This window comes from Muscardinus avellanarius (genome assembly GCF_963383645.1).
Source record: "Muscardinus avellanarius genome assembly, chromosome: X".
Lineage (NCBI taxonomy): Eukaryota > Metazoa > Chordata > Mammalia > Rodentia > Gliridae > Muscardinus > Muscardinus avellanarius.
The window spans coordinates 72896099-72923692 of NC_137792.1; the positions used below are offsets into that span (position 1 = coordinate 72896099).

A 27594-nucleotide genomic window follows, 5' to 3' on the forward strand; every position below is an offset into this window, starting at 1 on the left:
GATTAATATATAAAGCAAGTCATAAATTTCAGTGTACTATTTATTTCCCAGACAATCTTGTGAAGGCAGTTTGGGCTATATTACATAAACTTCCCTCATACCTTTGTCAGACTGACACTAATGATCCAGGTTATTTCTAGGACTTTCAAAAAGTCAGTGTTAATTAAGCTAATGCTTAAAATGTGTGTAGAAAACTTAAGTGTTTGAAATGCATATGATGATTTTTGTTACCTATTTAATTTCAGACAACTACTTTTATTTGATAATAGTTTTCTCCAGTTAGCAAATTCTTGGCCAAGTGACCAAGCATTAGGATAATATTATCAAAACCAATTATTAAGACCAATATCAAGGTCATAGCTTCATACATATATTTAATGAGTATTTGTTGAATACTTTGGGTATGTTCTGAACCAAGTGTTTTAGTCTACTTTTTATTGCTGTGACCCAAATAACTGACAAAACAGCTTAGAGGAGGAAACATTTGTTTTCCTCATTGATTCAGAGACTCAGTCCACAGTTGGCAGGCTTTAAGACAAAATATCACGATGGAAAGGCATGACCCAGGAAAGCTGCACATGTAGCATGGAAGCAAAGAAAGAATAAGAGATAGAGGAAGCAGCTAGAGACAGATGTAGTCCCCAAGGTCACACCCCTCCAGTGACCTACCTTCTCCAACCATACCCTACTTGCCTACAGTTACCACAAAGTAAGACCATTCAAATTATTAATTCATCAATAGATTTAGCCACTGATAAGATTAGTGCCCTGATTCAATTATTTCAACTCTAAATATTTCTGAATTGCCAAGCTATTTATTTATCTGGGGATATTCCATAGCCAAACCACAACAGAGAGATGAAAAAGCTAGCATCTGCCCTCAAGAAAAGTTTTAGTCTAGCGAGGGATACAGTCACAGAAAGAGATGGCCCTGGGCACAAGATATATAAGAGCACAGATTAAGGGGTTATTACCTAAGCCCAGTTGGGAAGGTTAGAGAAGTTGTCTTGGAGGAATTCTCCCTGGATGAATGCTCTTCTAAATCATTAAAGTGGTGAGTAAAGGGCTTGGTTAAATAAATATCTGCTTTCAAGGAACATTAGTTGCTTGGGGATTGGGCAAAACTGAGAAGAATAATAAAGGGAAGAAGATATTTCTTACTCTGGTTCCAAACTCATCCAATAGACTAGACACATGTGCTGGGCAGTACCAAGTCACCAAGATCCTGAGATTTTACATTATCTCTAAAAAAAGGACTTCATTATAATACTACCTTTTCCCAAGCCCCAGTATTCTCTAGCTTTGGAAGCAAGAAAGCAACATGGTGGCTAGAAAGTGAGGCCTTCCACACTGGATTATCTACCTGCATGCATGGGAGTCTTGGAAATAGAAACTTGTACATTTGAGAGGGCCTGGACTAGTTCTAGAAAAATAAAAACATAAGGTTTTGGAGGGAGAGAAAAACTGATCTTGTTTCTAAAGAAACTACTTTCTATAAAATTGTGCCCTTGCATTTAGACTGCTATTAGGGGAATGTGGAACTAATTAAGAGACCTTAACAACATTAATAATTTTTCTGCTTGAGTTTTATGAGGATTAATTTTCTTAAAAAGCTTCATAAAGTCATGACTAGAAAAACTAATGCACAGCTTTTCAGCATATTGCCCTTCAAGACTCAGGTTATACTTAATTATAAATTGCATGCAAATAGCTATTTGCTAGCTTCCACAGGAAAATCTACTTATTGTCTTAAATCGGCTTTACAGCTTAAAAAGCCAAGCTGCAGCCAATCTGTTCTTAGAGTACATTGTGGAAGAGATGCTAAGCCAAAGAACTTATATGAATATGATACTGAGAGTCTACTAGACTGTATTGGTGGTCTATAAGTCAGCAGGAAGACAGTTGATGAAACTCACTGATTCAGGGATTTTCTTTTTGTGCTGGGGATTGAATTCAGGGTCTCTAACTTTCTAGGCAAGTACATTGTCATTAACCATATCCCCAACACTGGGGATTGTTTCAAAGAAGCTCTTTATATCAGCAGAGCTTTTGGGTCATTGCTTGTTTTACTCTGCATTCTCAGTGCTGCAGTGCAAAACACCTGACTACCACAATTTAGAGGAAGGGAGATTTATTCGATCACAGTTCTGGACATTTCAGTGCTTCAGTCCATATTAGGCTAGTTGACTAGTTACATCTGTGGAGCTTAGCACATGGTGGCAGGAGGATATATTACAGTGGTGAACTGTTTTGGGGACCCTCTTGGGTTCCTGAATCTGTTACAGTGAGGTATAGCCGTAGGTTCTTGTTCTGAACTATGTGGAAAAAACTATAGTCTGAACTCTTGCTGTAAATTTAAACAATTTTATTATTACAAAGATGGAAAGACAATACAGAGTTAATAAAGCCCTCTACCAGAGGCAGTAAAAGGGGGTGACTTGAAAAGAAGTCACCCGAGGTTTTTCTGGACCCACGACATTTTATACTCAGTCTTCTGACCAGACTAGATCTGCCCTTTCTCCAGTGCAGGTCTTTTGATATGGGGATTCCTTCCTGTATATCTGTCCTGTGAGTAGGGGGGTTGAACCTAGGGGAGTTCTGCCTCTGAGCTAGACCCCCAACCCTGTTTTTATTTTTTTATTTTGAAACAGGGGCTCACTAAGTTGCAGGGGACTTGCTAATACAATGGATTTATTTACTGATGAGACTACAACCCTCATGATTTAATTAGACCAAGTCTTTACATCAATATATAAGCTCTTCCAGGAGACATTCTTTATCTAAATCATAGTACTATCTGAATTCTCATACTTCTTTGTCTTCTCCTGTTCACTCCTTTCTTTCCTTCCTCCTTCTCTCTCTTTTTCCTTTAAGAAAGATGTACTGAGAACAGATTGCAATTCCATTTAAGGGAAAACCTACTACAGGGGGTTTTGTGTCCAGAGGCAGATATTCAGCTTTTCTAGATATTGAATGCAAATGGGTCTGCATTGCTACATTGACCGGTGGCATGGCAATGTAGCTATTTATATGAGGGGAGAACTGGAGCCAGCTGCATGCTTTTAGGATAGGCTTCAGGACTCAAAGTACAAACCCAATAAAACTTTCAAAAGCAAATAAATGGAACCTAGAAGGCTTGTTTCCCCAGGTATGGGGAAGGACCATATGTCAGTTTCAGAGTTCTAATCAAAAGGCCAAGGCTTCATCTAGATTGTAGTAATAATTATTTGCTTCCCAGAGATTTTCTTTGAAATGACAAATGCCCCTTGTTTAACTATTTCTCATGTATTTTACCCTGATTCAAAAAAAAGTCCAGTATAAAATGAAATACCCATAAGAATTGCCTTTAAGACAATTTTCTGTTTGATGTACTATGATTCTCTAACTCATATATGAGGCATTAGCCTTTAACACTTGGTTGCACAGGAAGCACTGGACACAGGCTGTGATTTTAGAGGTTCTGCTTGCAAGACCCTTAAAGATCTGTTAGACTGATTCCATTGTTTTAACAATAAGGAAACTAAGAACCAGATTGGGAAGGGAAGATACATGTAGAGAACAGGAATCCTGAGATAATCTTTGCAAAACAAAATATATTCACTCTTTAAAGATTTAGGTAAGGTTAAGTGTGGCATATAGTAAAGGAAGGAGAGGGAACTGCTGTTTATTGAGTGACTTTTATGTACCAAGCTTCATTCTAGGCACTTTATGTATTTTATCTCATTTAACCTTCACCATAGCCACATATTTCCCCTTTTCACAGATGAGGGAAATGAGGCTTAAAAGAGTGAAATATTTTATTTTCTTTTGAGAAGAAGCAGGAGACCTGAGATTGATATTCTTGTTTCAGGGGCTCAAGTCAAGCACTTTGCCTCCTGGTCCGTGCTGCTAATTCTGTAACTTGGAAGCAAGTGTAAGGAGAATAAACATGTGAAAAATGAAAATCATGCAGAATGAAGCAAATCAGAAAGTAGGGAAGCTAGGTCTGGAAGGAGTTTCTGGTGCTGATTTTTCAGAGTGCCTTCTTTGGAAAATGAGAGCCAACAGAAATACTTATAGGCATTCAGGCAGATAAGGAGAATGGATGTTTGAATGCCAAGGATCAAAAGTAGGAAATCAGAGATATAGGGGCATCCCTGTCTACTGAGAGGGAGCCTGGGAGAAAAGAATGGGAGAATTTATACACAGGGTTGAAGGGTGACTAGAGAAGTGAATGTGTAGGTGACAGGAAAAAGACTCTAGAGAATGGCTAATAGCCTAATTTGCTTTCTGGACATTTATATTAGGCATATGTTTATAGAGCAATCCACCAACTGAATGTTAATACCTTATAGCCATTGCTTCTTTGTGTGTCTATTATTATCATTATTTGTTTCTTAATGTTTATGATTACTCATTTATTTGAATTCTCTACCTAGGAGCTGACATTTGAAGCAGTGTCCTAAGAAAGCTCTAATGTAGTGGCCTTCTGCATAGTAGCTGTATCATGAATGCTAGTGCATTTTTTGTTGTTGTTGTCGTTACTTTGCTGCCAAATTTGGATCAAAACAATCCATTTCTAATTCATGTATGTTATTAACTCTGTCAAAATGGCAAATCATAAGGCAGATACTGTTTTGTATATTAAAGAAACCGAGATAAGCAAACATAGAATGGAGAAATTGTCTTTATTAGAAAAGCAATCTTTTGTGATATTTCTTAGAAGCAAGCTATGGGTGTTTAATAAAACTAAATAGACAGAGCACTCATTTGTCTGGTCTTGTCCCTCCTCTTTGCCTCTAGATATATGTGATATCATGATGATATCAAAAGGCCTGTTGATTTGTCAGTTAATCAAAAGCTGCTACAGGAATGTTAATATAAGAAAAGCTAATCATCATCCTTTCTTTTCCCCATGATTCTTATTGGACTTCTAGTTGTTTCAACTGCCCATTGTCCACAATAGTGTTACTTATGGTAGTACCTGGGCTCTTGCTAAAAAGGGTGAGAATCTAATTTTGTTTCTCTTCCTCTTAATGAAAAGCTGGAGGCTGACTCCTTAGAAGAGCTAGAAGAATTAACACCAGCTATGTGTAGCCAAGTGTTGCTTTTCCTCCCTTTCTTCTTCAGTCACATTCACAGTAACTCATTTCTTTCTCACACTTGCTTTCCTCCAGACTTATGTCTTTGAAGCCTAGCTTTCACTCCCTGTAAATTGACTCCAAAAGGAAGTAATTTGATTTTTTGCCAAGTGGAACAATATGTCTCAGGTGTCCCTGCTCCAAATGGGATTGTGCAGCTTCCATACCAACTGTGAAAGCATAATAATTTTGTCTACTAACATTTTGTAATAGAAGTTGCTCTTTTTGTGAAAGCAGTTCCACATGAAAGAATTTGATATTATACTGAGAAGTGTTTGCTGAAAGCACCTTTCTTCTTTGGAACACACTTGTTTAAAATGTATTCAATTATTGAGAGGCTAAATGATTTGTCCAAGATGAATTAATAGCAGCACTGAGATTATCTGTACTTCCAATATTTTGGGCACCATTTGAAATAAACAGAAAACCCTGTGTAGCCTGAGCCTCAAGTCTTCCCTGGAACCCAGTTGCCAAGGTTATGTGCTCTCCTTGTAGATTGCAGCCCATTTGATCTGATGGCGCCTGTCAGGAGCCCCATGTGTAGCTTACAGCAGCTGCTTCTTTATTTTACATTACAATTTCTCATATTATAATTCTCAGTTATGAAGCCTGTTTAAAGGATTGTGGTATAGGGAACAAAGTTTTTGTACAACTGTAACTTAACTTTATTATTGTAACTACTGAAATACTTCCAGGGACAAAATGACAGGATGATAGGAGATAGCCTCTTCTTTCAAAGGGAAACTACTTTCTATCCTTTGCATCAGCTTGCTCTTTTATCTATAGAATTGCAAGATTCCAGCCGGGCATGATGGCGCACGCTTGTAATCCCCGCGCTTGGGAGGCTGAGACAGGAGGATCGCGCAGGTTCGAAGCCAGCCTCAGCTACTGAGTGAGGCTCTCAGAACATAGTGAAACCCTGTTTCCAAATAAAGTCTAAAAAATAGGTCTGGGAGTATAGCCCGGAGGTAGAAAGCCTCTGGGTTCCACCCCCAGCACCACCAAAATAATAATAATAATAATAATAATAATAATAATAATAATAATAAAAGAATTGCAAGATTCCAGAAATGGCAGCAATTATTTAATGTCATCCCCTTCATTTGATAGGGGAAAAACTGAGGCCAAGAGAAAAGAAAGTTGCATACAATCTCAAACTGTAGCCTTGGATCCCCAATTCAATGCCACAGAAAGAAAAAATTATGTGTCTCTTAAATGTCAAGTGTGGGTTTTCTGAGATATAATTCAAGCAAATTTGTCATTATTCTCGACCATAAATAAAAGCAGCTCTACTTTTAAACCATCATGTCTAATTGGATATTCATGCAGTTGTAGATATTGCTTGAGGCTATTTATTGTTAAAGGTAAAATAGAGAAAATACTTGGTCCAGGTAATTTCTCTTCTTATTCGCTACTTACTCCATCTTATTGAAGACTGCAGTTTCTCAAGTAATTAACCTTCAGCTAGATGAATCCTTGAGTATCAGTTACTCTTAAATGGTTTCCTCAAGCAAGGGCCTGAAGCAATCATCTTAAAATTTGGATTTCTTAAGCCGGGCCTGGTGGCGCAATGCTTGTAATACCTGTACTTGGAAGGCAGAAAAAAGGAGGATCACACAGGTTCGAAGCCATTATCACTGGCTTAAGAGAACCTGTTTCCAAATAAAAATATAAAAATGGGTCTGGGAATGTAGCCGAGAGGTAGAAGGGTTTCCAGGAACCCAAGTACCACCAAAAAAGAAAAATTTGGATTTTTGGTCCTAGTTTCATGACTCTCTTTTGTCCTTACTTGTGTGGTTTTAGGCATTCATTTAACCTCTTGGAGTCTCAGTAAAATTAGATATGATATCCTACTTCACAGGGATGGTTGCCAAAATCCTACATGATGATAAAATGTCCACTAGTGCTTTGTGAAGTATTAAATTCTGAGCTCAACCAAAGTATTAACTTTTTTTATGGTGGTACTGGGGTTCCTGGAAACCCTTCTATCTCCGGACTACACTCCCAGACCTATTTTATATTTTATTTAGAAACAGGGTCTCTTAAGCCAGCAAGGCTGGCTTATAAATAAAAAATGTACAAATTTCTTGACTAGAGAACACTTCTAGCAGATATTTTTTGTGGGCCTGGGGATGGAACCCAAGGGCATTCAACCTCCAAGCTACACCCCCTGCCCTATTTTTTATTCTTTATTTTGAAACCGGGTCTCACTGAGGTGCAGACGGCCTCACTAAGTAGCTGAGGCTGTCCGTGAACCGTGATCCTCCAGTCTCAGCCTCCCGAATAATCTGAGATTACAAGCGTGCGCCACCATACCTGGCTCAGATTTTTTTAAAAGTTTTGAATACTTGCCAGGCGTGGTGGCACATGCTTGTAATCCCCGCACTTGGGAGGCAGAGACAGGAGGATCGCGTAGGTTCGAAGCCAGCCGTGCTGGTTTAAGAGACCCTGTTTTCAAATTTTAAAAGTATTTAAAAAATAGGTCTGGGAGTGTGGCCCGGAGGTAGAAGGGTTTCCAGGAACCCCAGTACCAAAAAAAAAGTTGTGAATACATTGATTTTTTTTTTGGTGGTACTGGGGATGAAACCCAGGGGCTTTTCTACCTCTGGGCTACACTCCCAGACCTATTTTATATTTTATTGGAAACAGGGTCTCCCTAAGTTGCTGAGAGCCTCACTAGGTAGCTGAGGCTGGCTTCGAACTTGCACGATCGCCACCATGCCCAGCCAAAGTATTAACTTTTAAAGTGCCTTCCATTCCTACTTAAGAAAACTAGTCTGGAATGCCTTCAGTTCTTGGGTGGTCTTTTAAGCAATAGCACAACCATATTCCAATAATTCACACTAATGGTGGTAGAGGGAATCACAAATTCAAAATAGAAACAAATATAGACAAAATTTCTGTTTGTGTTTGGGTAGGTTTAAAATCGATGAGAGTGATATTCAACTGAGAACTTTATCTGCAAGCTATGTGCAAGTATGTGCCCTTCTTTGGGCCTCTGTTCTCTACCTAAGAGAAGGGGGAATTGCCCTAACTGATCACATTGTCTCTGCCAGCTCTGATAGTCTGTGAGTCTCTACACATGGAAAGCAGCAGAGAAAAAATGGTTTAATACAATGTCCAAAGTTTTATAGGACAGCTGGAGTTGTGCAAATAAAAGGGGAAATCACAAACTGCTAACGTGGTATTATCTATAGGAAGAGCAAATATCAGTATTGTGGAAAAACTATGACTGACATTTAGGAGCTGATCGAAAGACTAAGTTTGGAGTAGTGAAAATAAAATCTATAAACAAGAAGAGTTGGGATAACAGCAATGTCCAGTGCTTCTCTCTCTGGAAGTGCTCAAGTCTCTGTGCTATTTCTGCTCCGGGGTCACAAGTCCTCTCAATTCATCTGATTTTTCTCTCCTTTCAATCATGTCCTTTGCAAAATGTATCTCAAAAATGTTTCACATCCATTCTGACGATAAGTTTTGCTAAAACTAATCAGCAGAAATTTGTCAATAGTGCAGGGAAATCAGAGATGGTGTTTTTATTTAGAAGGACTCTGGCTATCATTTGGCTGAAGCTAGAGCCAGAACAATATTGCAGTGGTGCTGCTGCCTACCATGTACACCGCTTCCCATACAGTTTTAGGAATACTGCCTGGCTGAATGCAGTGTTGTTCTTTTTGTTTTTGTTTTTGTTTTGCACAAGAATGGAGTATGAAAATGACATATGTTGTTTTCTAATATTTTCTCCTTTTAACCCATTTAGTAGTCCTTTAGCCTGTGATAATTTAATAACAGTGAATAAAATAAGATTCTAAGAGTTGACTCTCCTGACATCCTGTTCTATATGATGATATCCTGTACTCTTTGCCATATAAATTGGAAGACAGGGATGTTATTGTATGGGATTTGACACCCATGGTTTTATATGCCACAATTTCCCAGAAACTATATCTTAAATCAGATTCAAATCTTTTTTGTGTGTGTGTGTGTGTGTGTTTGTGTGTGTGTGGTACTGGGGATGGAACCCAGGTGCTTTTCTACCTCTGGGCTATACTCCCAGACCTATTTTTTATACTTTATTTGGAAACAGGGTCTCACTAAGTTGCTGAGAGCCTCACTAAGTAGCTGAAGCTGGCTTCAAACCTGTGTGATCCTCCTGTCTCAGCCTCCCAAGCGCTGGGATTACAAGCATGCACCACCATGCCCGACTCCAGATTCAAATCTTAATTGGGCACAATGAGTAGGAATGGATGCATGGATAGCACTTAACTATGGAAAATATAGTTACATAAAAGCAGCAGAAAAGTGACAAACTATAAAGGGGATAATCATACTCTATCCATTTATATAGCAATATTATTATTTTACTGTTTAGTTATAAAATAGCTTTTTGGTAACAGTTCTTCCTCCCTCTCTCCCTTCCTTCCTTCCTCCCTTCTTTCCTTCCTTATTTCCTCCCTCTTCCCTCCCTTCCTTCCTTTCATTCCTTTTGTAGCCAGCATTGAAGATTGAACTTGGGGTATCTCTTCCACTGAGCTACACACCTAGCCCCCTTTATTTGTGGTACTGGAGATTGAACTCAGGGAAATTCTGTCTCCAAGATACGTACCCAGAACTATTTTTTAATGGATCCTGCTAAGTTGCTGAGGGGATCACCATATTACAGAGGGTGGCCTGTGATTCCTCTTTCTCACTCTCCGAATTACGGGGATTACATGCTTGTACCACCACTCCTGGCATATTAGGTCCTTTTTATAGTTAATTTGAGACAGGATCTCACCAACTTGTTTAAGCTGGCACTGCACTTGTGATCTCCTGCCTGAGCCTACAAAGTCATTGGGATTACAGGTGTGCAACACTATACCCAGTTTCCCCATCATTTTTATAGATAGTTTTGAAGGACATAAAATTCTTGGATGACATTCTACCATGATCTACAACGATCTTTGTATTTTCCTACTTTCTGATGAAAATTTATTTTTTAAATTTTTATTGGTATATTGTAGTCATACATGTAGATGAGACACAAATGGTGGAGACATACATGCATACATCACCCAAGTAGCCCTTACCCAATTTCTACCCCATTCCCACTGATGTTTGGCACAGTGATTGATATTGATATGTTTGTTAAAGTGCATCATGTGCATAAGAGAATTTCTCTCTTTCCCCCTCCCAATCCCTCAGTTAGATTGCCTTATTTGCTCATGTATAGTATCTCCTTCTTCATCTAAAGTTCCTCCTATGACGGCGGGCATGGTGGTGCCTGCTTGTAATCCCCACGCTTGGGAGGCGGAGATAGGAGGATCGCGCAGGTTCAAAGGCAGCCGTGCTGGTTTAAGAGACCCTGTTTCCAAATAAAAACATATAAAAATAGGTCTGGGAGTGTAGCCCGGAGGCAGAAGGGTTTCCAGGTACCCCAGGACCACCAAAATAAAAAAATAAACAAATAAAATAAAGTTCCTCCTATCACCCACTTTCTCCCTAGCTTCCACATATTACGGAAACATCCAATTTCTTATTTTGTGTGTCTGACTAATCTCACTTTGCATAATGTCCTCCAGTTTTATCTATTTCCCTGTAAATGATGTAATTGTGTTTTTCTTTATGGCTGAGTAAAATCCATCATGTACATATCCCATAGTTTTGTAATCCAATCATCTGTTGATTGACATCTTAGCTGGTTCCATAGTTTGGCAATGGTGAATTGTGCAGCTATGAACATAGATACATGTGTATTAGTTTGGTAGTTTGGTTTGCTTTCTTTTGGGTAGATACCCTGAAGTGCTATTGCTGGATCATATGGTAAGTTTGTTCCCATTCTTTTGAATATTCCCCATAGTGTTTTCCAAAGTGGTTGCACTAATTTTCAATCCCACAAACAATGTGTTAGAGTTCCCACTCCTCCACATCCTCACCAGCATTTGCTGTTGTTTGTGGTTTGAATGATTGCCAATCTAGTTGGAGTTAAGTGAAATGTCAAGGTAGTTTTGAATGATTGCCATTCTAGTAGGAGTTAGGTGAAATGTCAGGGTAGTTTTGATTTGCATCTCTTTGATTGTTAATGATGTTCAGTATTTTCTATTCATTTATTGGTCATTTGAATTTCTTCCTTCGTGAAATGTCTATTTAGTTCACTTGCCCATTTTTTGATTGGGTTATTTATTTTCTAAGAACTGAGTTTCTTGAGTTTTCTGTATATTCTAGATATTATTCCTCTATCAGAAGAATAGTTTGCAAAAATCTTCTCCCATTCTGTTGGCTCTCAGTTGATGTTCTTGCTAGTTTCCTTTTGCTGTAAAGAAGCTCTTCAGTTTCATGCAATCCCATGTATTGATTCACCTTTTAGTTTGTTGTGCTTTTGGGGTCTTCTTGTTGAGGTGAGAGCATGGGGCCTTCTCAGGGCTTTCTAAACAATTACTAATGTGCAGCCTTGGGCATATACAGAAAGTGCTATGATTGTGTGTAGTTTACTAGAGCCTCAGGAACATATAGGAGTTTTATGGCCCTTATAAGAAATTAATTCTTTAGATTTTCCTTTAAACCTTTTGGTTATCCAAATATTTGCTCCTATTGTTCCCTTACCTCAGTAAGGTATGAGTTGAATAATTACCTTTACTTGATTTCAACAAATGCTCTCAGGGAAAACGGTTTTGTATTAAGTGAGCGCCACATCAGTTCAAATAATGACAGCCTTGAGAAAAGGATCTTTTGTGAAGTGTTTATTCAATTCAGTTGTCCTTTTCTTAACTGGGTTAGTTGATTTTCTAGTGTAAAGCCTTTTAAATTCTTTGTATATTCTATATATTAGTTCTCTGTCAGAGGTATATCTGGTAAAGATATTCTCTCATTCTGTAGGCTTTCTCTTTAGACTGTTTTTTTTATTTTATGTACTTTATTTTTATTACCCATTTAGCCCTTACCCAGTTCCCACCCCATCCCCCCCTCCTTCTCATGTCTGGCTTAGTATTGATATGTTTGTTAAAGTACTTCATGAACATTAAGAGAATTTCCCTCTTTACCCCTCCTATCCTCTCAATTAGGTCACCCTATTTGCCTATCTATAGAATCTCCTTCTTCATCTAGAGTTCTTCCTGGGACCCATTTTCTCCTTACCTTTCACATATTAGGGAGAACATCTGACTTTTTATTTTTGTGACTGACAAATCTCACTTAGCATAATGTCCTCCAGTTCCATCCATTTCCCTGTACATGACATAATTGTGTTTTTATTTATGGTTGGGTCAAATTCCTTTGTGTAAATATTCCATAGTTTTTTAATCCATTCATCTGTTGATGGACATCTTGGCTGGTTCCATAGTTTGACTATGGTGAATTGTGCAGCTATGAACATAGATACACATGCATTAGTTTGGTAGTTTGGCTTCCTATCTTTTGGGCAGATACCCAGAAGTGGTATTGCTGGATCAAATGGTAGATTTGTTCCCATTCTTCTGAGAATTCTCCATACTGTTTTCCAAAGTGGTTGCACTAATTTGCAATTGCATCAACAGTGTAGTAGAGTTTGTGCAGGAAGAACTCATGGCCCACAACTTCAATGATCTGCTGCTGCTTGCTTCAGGCCCTTGCTGTTTCCCTGTTTGTCTCTGGAGTTGGGTGCAGTGAGGCAAGATGGTGCCGCTTTGGTGCCTGCTGCTGCAAGGTGGGTGGATTTCTTCTCTGCCCGCTACTCCAGAGTGGCCTGACCCAGATGGGAGTGTCGCCAGTCTCAGTTTTCCATTCCACAGGTGGGATGTGGAATGCGTGGAGTATTTTATATGACTCTGCCCTTTATACTAGTTCTGGTTTTGCAGCTTTTAAACTTTCATTTGTTGTTGTTGTTGATGATTTTTCACTGCTTTTCTTCCCTTGTCCAGAAACAGTCTTTCAAGTGGTTGAGTTGTGAATCTCAGTGTGCTTCAATTCTGCTGTCTCATGCTAAGAAACTATCTTAATTTTTCTCAACCCATTTGTTAATTTCCATAATTCTAAGAAATTTACTTTTGAAAAACTGTTGATTTTATTTTTATGGAAGACAGAATTTTCCAAAGTCCCTACTCTGCAATTTTTGCTGATCTGTTAGTATTTTAACACATATGTTACATGTATTTTATTTATTTATTTTTTGAAGTTCTGGGTATTGAGTCTAGGGATTCATGCATGCTAGTCAATTGCTCTACCACTGAGCTACATCCACAGCCTTATTTTTATTCTGTCAAAAATATATTAATTATCTAATAAGTGAAGGAACTTTGTTAAGCTCTGGAAATAAAATAGTATGAGGAGGAAGCGGCTAACATCTTGTCGAACATGAGACAAGGAATTTCACAGGGACAAGATATTTAACCCTAAATGCTGTGGGAAGCCAATGAGGAATTTGAAACTGAGCAAATAAATTATTGCTGCAGTGTCTTCAGAATTTAAAACATCATCCAACACATTGTAGTTGATGAATTAATAAATTGGTTTTATAAATAATATTTACTTCTAAATAATTGAATGACAAATTATTATCAGTCCATTATGGGTATTAGTGTAGAGCAGAAATTATAAACCTTTACCTCAGCTGGGCATGGTGGCACATGCTTGTAATCCCAGTGTTTGGGGGACTGAGAGAATAGGATTGCACAGGTTCAAAGCCCTCTTCCTCTACTTAGTGAGGCTCTTAGTAACTTAGTGAGAGCCTGTTTCCAAATAAAGTATAAAATAGGTCTGGGAGTATAGCCCAGAGATTGAAAAGCCCCTGGGTTCTACCCCCAGTACCACCAAAACAAAAACAAAAACCTTTAACTCTTAAAAGCTATAATGGACTCAAAAAAGAGGTATTTAGCTGGGCATGATGGCGCACGCTTGTAATCCCAGCGCTTGGGAGGCTGAGACAGGAGGATTGCACAGGTTCGAAGCCAGACTCAGCTACTTAGTGAGGCCCTCGGCAACTTAGTGAGATCCTGTTTCCAAATAAAATATAAAATAGATCTGGGAGTATAGCCCAGAGGTAGAAGGCCTCTGGGTTCCACCCCCAGTACCACCAAAAAAAGAAAAGAAAAAAAGAGGTATTTATATGAATTATATTGTTATCTACTTCATTAGACATGTAAGATTTTAAAAATATTTATTTACTTAAAATTAATAAGCCCTTAAATGTTTACATATATTTTATAAAAGAAACCTCTTACAACTCAAAATACTTTATTTATTTATTTATTTATTTATTTATTTATTTTTGCGGGTCTGGTAGTGGAACCCAGGGGCATTTGACCTCCGAGCCATACCCCCTGCCCTATTTTTTATTCTTTATTTTGAAACCGGGTCTCACTGAGTTGCAGAGGGCCTCACTAAGTAGCTGAGGCTGTCCATGAACCGCGATCCTCCGGTCTCAGTCTCCCGAATGCTGGGATTACAAGCGTGTGCCACAATACCCGGCTCATTTTTTTTATTTTTAAAATCCCTTTAATTTCTTATTTAACAGTTGACAGCTGGATTCTCTTATCTGTTTCAGCATGCAATCTGGTTTGACTAAGGAAAATTTGGTCTCACATACATATATAGTTAGATAAGAAACAGTGTTTTTCAATAACCTTTTCAGATAATTAAAGATATTTTTCTCTGATATTACTCAAAAATATGGCAAGTTTTTTAAAGGTCAATTTAAAATATTGAAGCTGAAAACACATCGATTAACTTTTCTCTTTTCATTACATTAAAACCTATCTAGTGCCATGCATGAATCTTTAGCCTTTAAATGATTTTTCTAACATATTTGCTTTGGTTGTTTATAAAATATTGGTCACTGAATTATGTAGATCTGCCAAATGTAAAGCACACTTTATTACATGATATTAAAACATCATAATCATAAGTAGCACCACTGTTTGCATCAGAAAAGCCTTTAAGTCTTGGAAAGCAATCAACCTTCATGGGGAAGATACATGTTTTCCCAAATTGTGATTTTTGCTTGAATGTGCAAATGTTATCACTGGCTGTGAACACTGTTAGTTGTTTTCTGTGAAGTAAATGTCTCACTTTCTCTTTATTTCTGAGAAAATGCCTTCAAATACTCAAGTTTAAATAACAATTTGTCTGCCAGTCTTTATTTCATGTAAAAACAATATTTCATGATAACAGCATCTAATTCATATCATAAACTTAACTACATATGTGTTTTTCCTCTAGATGACCATCATGCATTGGTATGTACCAAAAGTGCTTTATGCATACTGCCTATTTCATCACCTTTAATACTAGATGACATGTAGTCAAGAGTCAAGATTTATTAAAATTAGTTTTTACTATTTTAACATATATTCTTAAGTGAAACTGATGTTTTTGATAATGGGAAAATTGGGGGGAGTAGTGGGAATTGAACCCAGGGGCCTCTGAGCTCTACCCCTAGACCTTCTTTATATTTTGAAGCAGGTTCTCACTAAATTTCTGAGACTGATCTTCAACCTACATTCCTTCTGTTTCAGCCTCCCAAGTACCAAGATTACAGGCATGTGCCATCACACCCCTCTGGGTACTGGAGATTGAACCCTAGGAGCTTCAACCTCTGATCTATACCCTCATCCTTTTTATTCTTTCTTTTTAAACAGGTTCTCAATAAGTTTCTGAAGCTGGCCTCAAACCTGTGATCTTCCTGTCAAAGCCTCCCAAGTACTAGCATTACAGGCATGTACCACTTCATCCAGCTTAAAACTGGCCTTTAAAAATATGAGTGTTAGCCTTTAGGAGGCTGAGACAGGAGGATTGCCGTTCAAGGACAGCCTCAGCTATGACTTAGTGAGACCCTTTGCAACTCAGTAAGACCCTGTTTCAAAATAAAGAATAAAAAGTAAGGCTGGGGGTATAGCTTGGAGGTAGAATGCCCCTAGGTTCCATCCCCAGTATTGCAAAATATATACATAGCTGGGCGTGGTGGCACACACGTGTAATCCCTGTGCTTGGGAGGCGGAGATAGGAGGATCGTGCAGGTTCGAAGCCAGCCTCATTGGTGTAAGAGACCCTGTTTGCAAATTGAAAAAAAAAGTATAAAACAGGTCTGGGATTGTAGCTCAGAGGTAGAAGGGTTTCCAGGAACCCCAGTACCACCAAATATATATACAGATGAATGTTTAGTGGTGAAACTATTATGACTACTACTGGTGTCACTACTCTGGCACTTGATAAAGTGTCAGCAGTCCCCCCATTGCTTCTGTGCCTTTCTTTCTTTCTTCCTTTCTTTCTTTCTTTCTTTCTTTCTTTCTTTCTTTCTCTCTTTCTTTCTTTCATTGTGGTATTAGGGATGGAACCCAGGGCCTTCTACTTCTGGGATACACAGACCTATGATATTTTTGTTTGTGAACAGGGTCTCATTAAGTTGCTGAGGCTGTTTGCAAACCTGGGTTATTCCTGTCTCACCCTCCAAAGAACTGAGATTACCAGTGTGTACCACCATGCCCGGATTTGTGTCATTATTTCAGTTATTATCATGTTTGTTTGAGGAAAATACATGAATTTTATCATTACAGTAAGGATATTTTATCATTACTAGTGTTTTTCCAAAAGCTTTCATAAAATAGGTCGTCCTTGATGATTAATTAGTGCTGATATTAGATGAATGTATATAAAACAGCAATTCCAGCCCATGTTTATATTTTCATTCATTTGTAAGGCAAAAACCCATAATCTGTAGAGGATATATTAATTCCATTTTGTGTTTTTAGAAAAACCCTTGCTCCAAACACTTGCTCATTAAAAAGTGGCATGGTTTTATCTAGTGAGTTTTTATCCAGCAGACATTCAGCAATGTCAATCCTACAGTAGTATATTTGTGTTTTCATTATCATATATACTTCTAGGTAATGTAGTGCAAAATAAGACCGCAGTTTATACTGCTTCTTATATTTTTGAAATTACAGAAATATTCTCAATTTCCAAATAACAATTTATTAAATGATGAAGTTACGGCACTTATGATAGTTATAAACCTAAATAGCCAGTAAAAGCACTAAATTCTGAGAATTAACTACATTGACCTCTGGAAATGCATTTATCTATACTCTACCATGCTACCATAGTACATTCTAAAATATATAAACATATTTCAGAACAGTGATAGAATTTTACATAATTTTGCTTCTGGCAATTCCTCTCCATACTTATGAAAGAGTAGGAGTAAAAATGGGAAATCAAGTTGTATTGTTATTATGAAAGTAGGTTTGAACTTGGGCCACCCCAAAAGGGTCTCAGCCCTAAGGAATAGATGAGAGAAGGTGGAAATGGGAGCTTGAGAAACCAATTAAGAGGCTATTTGGATGGTATCATGGAGGTGATTCTCAGATTTGAACATGCATCAGAATTTCCTGAACGGCTGATTAAAACATTGCTGGCCAAGCCCCATTTTCAGGGTTTCTGATTCAGTAGATCTAAGTTCAGGGCCTCCAAAATATGCTTTTATATCAGGGGCTCAGGTGAGTGCCTATGCTGATTTTTGGGGGCCACACTTTGAGAAGCACTAGAAAGGGCCTTGATACTCCTCTTAGCCCTCACCCCAGATATACTAAAGGTTAATCTATGTGAATAAGATTCCCAAGGGATTGTATATACACATTAAAGTTTTAGAATCATCCTATATCTGAGGATGGATAAAAAGGTACAAACTTAAAAGTTGTTGTTTTTTTTATAAGAAAAAAGACAAGACTTCTTGTCTGAATGCAGGGAATTGAGAGAGAAGGGAAAATCACCCAAAGTGCTTTTCTTTCTTCTGGCTTGATCCACTGAGTAGGTTGTGGTTTCTTTTCACTGGGGTGGGGTACACAAGGAGATGAGTAGATCTAGGGGAATGGTATTTGAATTCAGTATTTATTTTATCAGCTACATGAAATTCCCTTTGAACCACTAAATAATTGAACCTGTGTGATTAAACAATAATGTCATGGGCTCTTAGTGCCGGGAAGGGATTGATTGGTATTTCATAAGAAGTGTAACACACACACACATTCAGGATTCTCTTTTGAGCTCAGACTCCATTTGTGGAAGATAAAAAAATTATGCTCTGCAAAAGGAGCATTTCAAAACCTGATTCCCACCCTCACAGCATTCAAACACAACAGCTTCTTTAGATATACACATTGTAAACCACAGAAATCACATGCCACCACCATGTGTAGTTCTACCTTGGGAGAATAGAAGAGCATATTCTAGATATAACAGAGCAGAACAGACTGTGTGACTCTTAAACATGGGAAAATTTTATGAGGTGCCCTTTTGGAATGGGGACACACTGTCTTTCAAAAAGTCTCCAGTTAAAGAACTCCTATAAATATTATTACTTGTTGTTCCCTATGTGCCTGACCAGCCAAGTCAGGATTCTTTATTATATGTAAGTCAGGATTCTGACCTACTAAAGCAGCCTACAGAAGGTAAGTATAGTAATCTCCTTATATAATGAATTAGATGGCTTCTATATGAATGAGAGAGACGTTATACTTTTTTTTGGAGGTCTTATAGTCAGCCTCTCTGACATTATACTTTAAATAATTATTTTATTTGATCTTCACACAACAACTAGGCATGGCAGTCATTGCTATTGTCTCTTTTACAGATTAGAAAGCTGAGTTTCAAGGAAATTATATGATTTGTCTAAAATTAATTAAATGGCAAGAGAATAAGTACTGACTAGAACCCAGGTTTCCTGATTCCAAACATGCCCCTTTTTGCACTGTAATATGGTGATGTATATCAATATTATAGCAGATTGATCTGCTGAACCAGTTTTGGGTTTGTTTTTTTTTGGATTTCAATTTCAAGAGCTGACTGGTATAAAATATTCAAATAATGGTGCCAGATTTCTCAAAACTCTTGATTCATAATACATTAGAGGTTATTAATGAGGTGTTATTTAAATGGTTAAACAATTAATAATACGCCACAGCAAAATGTTTGTGGGGTTAAAAAAATTAAAGCTTTATTGTTACCATGTCTGTTCATTATCCTCTGTGCTCTATATCCAGATCAATCAATATTTAATTAGTAATCATATGCTTGGCTATAAATGATGTACATGGCTATTGGCTATAAATTAATTTAATGCTCATATGCATATTTTCTGTAGAAAAAAAATGAGTGGGAAATGCCTTCCTTGCCCATCTCATTCTAAGAAAATGTATGTAATGATTACAAGCATATAATAAGAGCGGTTTGCTTAGCCAAATGTTTGTTCATTTCTGTTAATCAGTATTCATTTGAGCTGCTTCTATGCAGTTTGTGGAACCAGTAAAATCAACTGAGTAGTGTGGCAGATTTAAATCAGTAATAAAAGCCCTGGGGAAATTAACAAGACAAAACATTAACCACAGACTAAGCATTAACATATATTAGCATTTTTATTATACCTGTAGAATTGTTAAATAAGCATGGTTACTACTATTAAGCAGTTTACCTTGTATATCACATAATTTCAATGCGTATTTTGTTTTAAAATTTTTAAGATTTAATTAGACAAAATCATATACCAATATAACCAATGAATTAAGAGAATGAAGCTCATTATTTTAACTGGAAATCTTTGTTAATTCCCACTTTTACCCCAAAGTACCTGGAAATAAATGCTGCAATTTATATTCATCCAAACTGAACCATGAGATCAGAGTTGATATTTATATTCCATAACCCTAACGGAGACTTTATTTTTAATTGTTTGTTGGGTTTTGATGAGTTAATCGGTGATCAAAGACTAAATTTATACCAAGTATTTAGCAACATTTTCTTAGGAAAACTCTTTGGGGCCACAGGAATCAGCTGGGATCTAGCAGAAAAGTTAGTCTGCAATGAAATAAAACCAAATTAAGGCCCCAAGAGTTCTTAAAGTTTTGGTTACCTCATGTGTAGATCCTGAGAGAGGAATTGAGTGGCTCTCCAAGTTATAGTTCAGAGGAACAACCACTATCCCCCCAAAAAACAGATATCTGAAGGCAGTAGTCCATGTCCACTGCTCTTCTAGCAACACAGACTCAATGTGAAACTTTCTACTTCTGTTTCATTCTCTCATTTGCTCTCTTCTTCCACCGACCTGCCTCTTCTTTCTCCTCCTATTCGGATCAATTGAAGCTAAAATACATAGACACAGGCACACTGGAGATACACACACACACACACACACACACACACACCCCTCTTATATTGCTTCTTTTATGTGTGTGGGGGTACTGGGGACTGAACCCAGAGGCATTCTATCTCTTAACTATACCCCTAGCCCTTTTTATTTTTTGTTTTGAAACAGAGTCCCACCAAATTGCTGAAACTAGCTTTGAACCTGTGCTCTTCCTGTCTCAGCCTCCCAAGTACTAGGATTGCAGGCATGCACAACCATGCCTGGCTCATTGCTTATTTCTTGAGAAAGAAGACATAAAGCATGTCATTCATCCAGAGCAACATAGATCCCTTAGAGTTTGTGAAGGGTGAGAGAGCCAGAAATATATATTATTATAGTAGAAGTACCCTCCCCCAATTTTCTGACTATTTCAACTATTACAACTAAGGGCTTTGAATCTGTTAACTTTTATTATAGCCATAACATTAACACAGAATATCCATTTTGGGGAAAACTAAAGGATACAATTCTGTCAGACATCAGACTTAACCTTGGTTAAAGTGTTGGAAGATATTATAGCTAACCCCAGAATCTGAATTCAAGAGCAAGGGAACAGGGACCTCCTGTAGGCAACAAGCAGATGTGACTTCCTGGGAGCTGCCTCACTTATAGACCCTGACATCTAGTGTTTTCATATGGTTGTTTAAAAAGTTTAATTTTAATTTTTATGGTACTGGATATGGAATCCAGGGCCTTATATATGCTAGGCTAGTGCTTTTCAACTGAACTAAATCTCCAGCCCTTTTATTATTTTTTGTTGTTATTTGAGACATAGTCTTACTAAGTTAGCCAGGCTGGCCTCTTTAACTTGCCAATCACCTTGCCTCAGCCTCTGGAGTACTTGAGATTCTAGACATGCTCCCCACAACAGGCAGGCTAAGGAGCTTAAATCATTGCACTATTGTCTTACTGCTACTGGAAATAGTGCCTGAGACCTAAATTAAAAGTGGATGTCAGGCCAAGCATGGTGGCACACACCTGTAGTCCCAGCACTTGGGAGGCTGAGACAGAGGGATCACAGGTTTGAGAACAGCTTCAGCATCATAGTGAAACTCTCAGCAACCTGGAAAGATCCTGTTTCAAAACAAAAAAATAAAAAAGAGGTAGGGGAGTAGCTCAGAGGTAGAATGCTCCTGGGTTCAATCATCAGTGCCAACTAGAAAAAAAAGAGAACTGGATGTCAGTTTTTCATTTGTCTGGAATAACCTTGGCCTTCCTTTATAGTATGTTTTTGTGTTTTTCATCACCATCACTGTTCCACCAATGATGGGTGCTTGTTCACTAGATTGCAGACCTAGGGCATACCCAATACTGGAACACCCCAGATTCTATGTAGTTGACACACAGCACAGAGAGGAACATCAAGAACAAAAACATAAATTTTGGAGTCAGACGAGCAGTGTTTATGTCTCGGCTCTGCCATTTACTAGCACCATGACCTTGCTTAATTTTTTTCAACATTTGTGAGTCAGTTTCCTTACCTGCAAAATGAGATTCATAATTCCTGCTCTGGAAACCTTAGAGAGAATGGAAAACAGTTATGGGTTTATTTGTGAAGCACTAAGCGGAGAAAAACTTTGTGTTCCAGATGTATTGTTGAGAAACTACAAAATAGGCCGTCTTCCTCTGCTCAGCCAAACAGAATAAAAGACCAGATCTGAGTTTCTTGTCTCTTGAGAATTCCCAGAACCAATATCACATTGTTGGGGTAGAGGGCTAAGAAAGATATGGTTAGATTTGAATCAGTCAAGTATCTGCATTTCTTGGCCTATCAATTATCTGGTGCAGCTATGAATTGCATCTAGGAAATGTTTTATAAAATCTTTACTACTTATGAGTTCAAGATATACAACCCCAAAATATGGCACCTTGGCATTTAAGAAAATAGTAGAAACAAGAAGGGCACTCCCATCTTCCCCCGCTCCTTCTCCCTTGAAGCAGGCCATAAAAATCTAGCAGCCTCTTGCCAAAAGTATGTCTTGAGGCATTCAGTGGAATACGCCTACTCTATACCTGGAGAAAAGGAATGTCATTATCCCCAAAAACACAGAGGTAGAGAGAAATATGTGGACAATAAAGGCTTGTTATGTTAACTCCAGCGTATTGTCATTAGGTCATAATATGTTTGTTCAAGAACACTTCTCTACCACTGTCTTCAAATTCATCAAGCTTAGGGAAATTGTTCCTTCTTTGAGCCTTCCTTTCTGTCATGTAAAATTTATATTAAGTATATTCTTATCCTTTCCTCTTGTTATTCTGTCTTTTAGTATAGCTGATTTGCTATGGCACCAGGTTAACTGAAGTTCTTTTCTGAGGAAAGGGTAGAAGTTGAGTTGTACATGGATGAACTGGAAAAGCTTTATGTGAAGTGAAACAAGCCAACATGGAAGGGTACTTCATGACCTTACTCATCTGAAAGCTAAGATTGTTGATCTCATATAAGAGTAGAAGGGTGGTTACTAGAACCTGGGGAGACTGGAAGTAGGAGAGATAGGCAGAGATTGTTTAACAGGTAGCACAGTTAGGTAGGATGAATAAGTTCTAGTGTTCTCTAGAACAGTAGGTGACTATTGTTAACAATTTATTATACATTACAAAAGAGATAAAAAAGAAAAAATAAATGATAAATATTGGAGATGATTATATGCTAATTACTCTGAATTGATAATTATACACTGTATACATCCATTGAAGTATAATACTATACTCCATATATATGTGTAGTTATTTTATGTCAATTAAAAAAAAGAAATGGAATTGTAGGCCAGGTCTGATGCCCAGCCTACTGGGCTCTTTGCAATACTTTGCAGTGCCCCACCTGTGTATTCACAAAGATATTGCCTCAGGATCCTGATGGAAAGGAATGATGCTAGGTTAATAGAAAGTCATGCTGTCTGAGATAAGGTCAGAGGCCCTGCCTTCTTAAGTTTCATAACTTAAAACACTTTGGAGCGCTTTCCTTGCCACAGGTTCTGGCCCATAAAAAAAGGCCCCATTAGAAATCATGGTTTGTAGAAAACAAAAAGGTTTTATATTGCAAGTCTTTTAATAGAGACGCTCATTTCTCCAATAAATTCACTCCAGCTAACCAAATGTAAAGGTAGCAGCCTTCTTGACTAGGTACATTAGTCAGTGAAAGAAAATTAAATTACACTCCTATTTTAAGAGCCTCAAACTCCTGGGTGAGCTACTGATTTCTAAAATGCTGCTTGGAGGATGGCTTCTTCAAGCAAGTGCAGTTGAAGAGTAAGAGCAAGGTCTCCCAGCACAGCCTAATGTTTGTCAAGTGTGAAGTTAAAAGGACTTCTTTAATGTGAATGCCACATCTCTTTTTAAATTATATTTTTTTAGTGGTGCTCACTTTTCAAAATAAGCCCATACTATTCACCTCCAGCTCACAGAATGGAGGTGAAAGATGTGGGAAGAAGGGCTGAAGGGGGGTGGGACATATTTGACAAATGCTTTGTATATGAAAAGAATTTGCTTCGTGGTATATTTGTGGGAGAAATCAGTCTGTCCGATAAGATGTGGCACATTCCAATGGGGGACCAGGGGTACTTGCAGGACACCATTGTTTGTCCCTTTATGTGACAGAGAACCTTGGGAAGTCGGCTTGCTAATGTCACATTGAGTGGTTTGGGGAAGAAAGATCAATCTGCAGACTGACTACATTCTCAATGGTTCTTAACCGTCCTACTTTTTCCTCCGGTATACTCCTTTCCAGTAGGTTGAGGTAGAGAAGCAAGTCTTGCTGTGGCCCAGTTAGTATTCACTGATACAAAGGACTGACTGTCAATGCGTAGGGAGACTTCATAGCTATGTGTTGTAAGCAAATGAGTGAAATATTTGTGAAAGATTTTATTTTGGTACTGGATTTGGAACAGCGTATGCCAAGAGAATGTGTCCTGTGCTTGCGAATGTACTAATAATACCTTGATCCTGGAGAAATAGACTCTCACATGGATGCATGTGGGTGGATATATATATATATATATATATATATATATATATATTCATGGAACAAAAATCACATTTTCTTCCATGAAATTTCACCTGTAGTCTAACAAAGTAAACATGCATATGTATATACATATGAAGTTATAATGCGCAGTCTGCTCTCAATCATTTGGATCTGCATTTAATGCTTTGGAAGTGATTGGAAATTAACTTCCTAGTTCAGCCAAAGTAGACTCTGGCCTATAAAGCACAGTATCAAACTGTTCTTGGTTTCAGCATATTCAGAGAAAGCAAAATCAAATATAATTTATAAGCATATGTGAAAAATTAAATACCATACGTTTCAAGTCCAGAGTACAACTTTTCAAGTATACACAGCTCTTGTTTCATTCCCATTAGGAAAAACTTGAGAATAGATCATTTGAATATACAATGATATATATTTTTCCTAAATGGGAGTGATTTCACTGCCAATTCTAGATTGTCTCTAATTCAAAATGCAATTTGGTTCTGGGGACATATGTCAGTGATAGAGAGCTGGTCTACCTTGTTGAAGGCCCTGGGTTCCATCCCCAACACTGCAAAAGCACAAGAGGATTTTATTTTTATGAAAAGCCTTCTCAAGCTATACAAACTAAGTACAACTTATAACTTTCCATATAGATATCTTAATGAATGCTATCAGTGGCATCTTGAGAAATTCAATTCCAGGATTACCACACAAGGCTGATAGCTTATCAGTAGAGTGGTATTCTGGGCCTGATAATAGAAGGTTCCTTCAATTCAATGAGTTCACCTAGTAGTGTCCAACAGTATACAAATTCTGGTCTAAATTTTGTGAAGGTACAGAAATGACAAAGATCCAACCTCTGTCCTCACAAGATATTTGTAATATTTTTCTAAAGACTATACTTTATATATTCACTTTGGCTGGGTTGGTTGGCTATATTTCTAAGGACTGGGACATTTTAAAATAAAAATATCAGCCTAACTGAGGATACGGGAGGAGGAAAGAGGAAAATTTTCTAATGCACATGATGTACATTAACAAACATAACAATGTCAATCACTAAGCCAAACATGAGAAGGAGGGAGAGGAGGGAATGGGGCAGGAATTGGGTAAAGACTGAGTGATGTGTGCATGTATGCCTCCAACAGCTTGTACCCCATTGAGATGTATGACTGCAATGCACCAATACAAATTTTTTAAAAATCAAAATAGAATGTAAGTAGAAATCAAATATTATCTTCTATGGAACAATATTGCATGAGATTCATAGAAAAAAAGGGGTTCAAAGTCAGGCAAGTAAATCCCCTGCCTATTTGCTTTAAGCCAGTCTATTTCCTTGGACCTCACTTTATACATATACATAGTTCAGAGTTTCCTAGTCTCAGTGACTCATGCCTATAATCTCAGTGACTCAGAAGGCTGAGGCAGAAGGATCACAGGTTTGAGGCCAGTCTGAGCAACTAAGCAACAACCTGTCTCAAAGTAAAATAATTAAACTAAAAGAAGGCCAAATATATAGCTCAGTGATAGAGTAATCCTCATTCAATCCTTAGTACTACATAAGTAAATACATAAATAAAATAGAGGCATAATATTTAACATATTTTCTGACACAAGGTAAACATATAAGAATGTTAATGTCTTTATATGGTAATTCATTTAGGTCTTTGTCTGAAAATGAAAAAGTAACAAATCTACAACAAATAATTCTACCAAATAATTCAGTTATAATGAAGCTAAGCAAGAGAATTGATACCATTTAAAAAATTCTTGCTGTATAAATGTAAAAAACAGAAACTTTAGAAAGTGGTATCTAATATTTTTTCCAGTTCTTAGGATGGAACTCAGGCCATTCTACCTCTGAGCTATACCGGTGCCCTATTTTTTATTCTTTTTTAAGTTGTAGAGGGCCTTATAAATAGTTGAGGCTGGCCATGAACCTGTGATCCTCCTGTCTCAGTCTCCCAAGTACTTGGATTACAGGGATGTGCCACCATGCCAGCTCTAATAAATATTTTTGATTGAGATGAATTTTAAGGACGAGAAATTTTAAGGAGAGAAAGTGAAGAAAGGAGGGGAAAGGTGAAGGAGAGATGCTGTCTTGAGTACCTGCGCTCTTTAATATTCTCAACTCTGGGTTTATTCAATTATCTAAGATTTATGGACAATGATACTGTCAATTGACTGGTTGACTTGCCTTCTTTCTTTGGGCATTTTTAAGAAAGTCAGATGAGCAACTATGCTGACATTTTCAGAATACCTTAACCTAAGTCTCATGAGGAAATGTTTCTAAGAATTGGGAGCATTCTGCATGGAAGGCTGATTGCTCTTCAATTAACAGACCACTCAACACACCTAACACTTTCTTCTCCTATATCAGTTCTTCTCCAACATTGCAGTTAAGTCCCTTTCAAGAACTTCTTCAAGCCGGGCATGGTGGCACACACTTGTAATCTCAGCATTCGGGAGGCTGAGACTGGAGGATCACAGTTTGCAGACAGCCTCAGCTACTTAGTGAGGCCCTTTGCAACTTAGTGATACCCTGTTTCAAAATAAAAGAATAAAAAATGGGGCAGGGAGTGTAGCTCGGAGGTCTAATGCCCCTGGGTTCCATCCCCATACCCACAAAAACAAAAACAAAAACAAAAACTTCTTTATACATAAAAACACCATGTGCAATTGAAAGGTATAAATAAGATGAAGTCTGTGAGAAGGTTCTTACAAATGTGTACTTTGCCATAGCAAAATGTATTTTTTATTTTAGAAAATCTCTCAATAATCTGTGCTCTGAATGGGGCTCCCTTCCACATCACCAGTCTTCTGCTTTCTTTCCTCCTGTGATACTTTGTCTTAAAACCTTATCACCTTTTCCAACTCTAGTAATAGCTTCATTCTGCCCTTTCAAAGGAAATTGGGGAGGAAATTTAATCACATTTCAGAATTTGTATCTATCATATCTGTGAAAGTATCATATTATAATATTGCATTTCTTTTTCAGATTGGCAAGTTATGTGCCCATTCTCAACAACGCCAATATAGATCTGCTTATTATCCTGAAGATCTGTTTATTGACAAGAAAGTATTAAAAGTTGCTCATGTAGAACATGAAGAAACCCTATCTAGCCGAAGAAGGTGAGGGTTTTTTTTTTCCTCTATTTCAATATAAAATTAGCAATTATGTTTTAAGTTTAAAAACCATTAGAATGAAATTTCTTAAATACATGTTACTTAAATCTTCTGAGTGAAGTGATTAATTGAATTTTATCATCTATCAGTGGTAAAGAAAAATATTGTATTATACCCAAGCCATATATAAATGTAAACTTTCCATATGCACATATCTAGTACAGCAACACAAAGTGAAATTGATTTTCCTATTCCAG

General features: G+C 37.6%; 1 protein-coding gene across 3 annotated transcripts in view; it reads left to right on the forward strand.

Moving 5' to 3' along the window:
• Positions 1-27594, forward strand: part of GPC3 (glypican 3) — a gene marked incomplete at both ends in the record, with an annotated part of 443900 nt that overhangs the window by 262142 nt on the left and 154164 nt on the right. For 2 of the 3 annotated variants that reach the window (XM_080719494.1, XM_080719495.1), the window contains one exon: positions 27210-27343. In XM_080719494.1, coding sequence (XP_080575620.1) covers positions 27210-27343 — 134 coding nt within the window. Of the gene's footprint in view, positions 1-27150; positions 27344-27594 lie in introns of all 3 variants that reach the window. The other variant, XM_080719493.1, reaches the window with a different exon arrangement.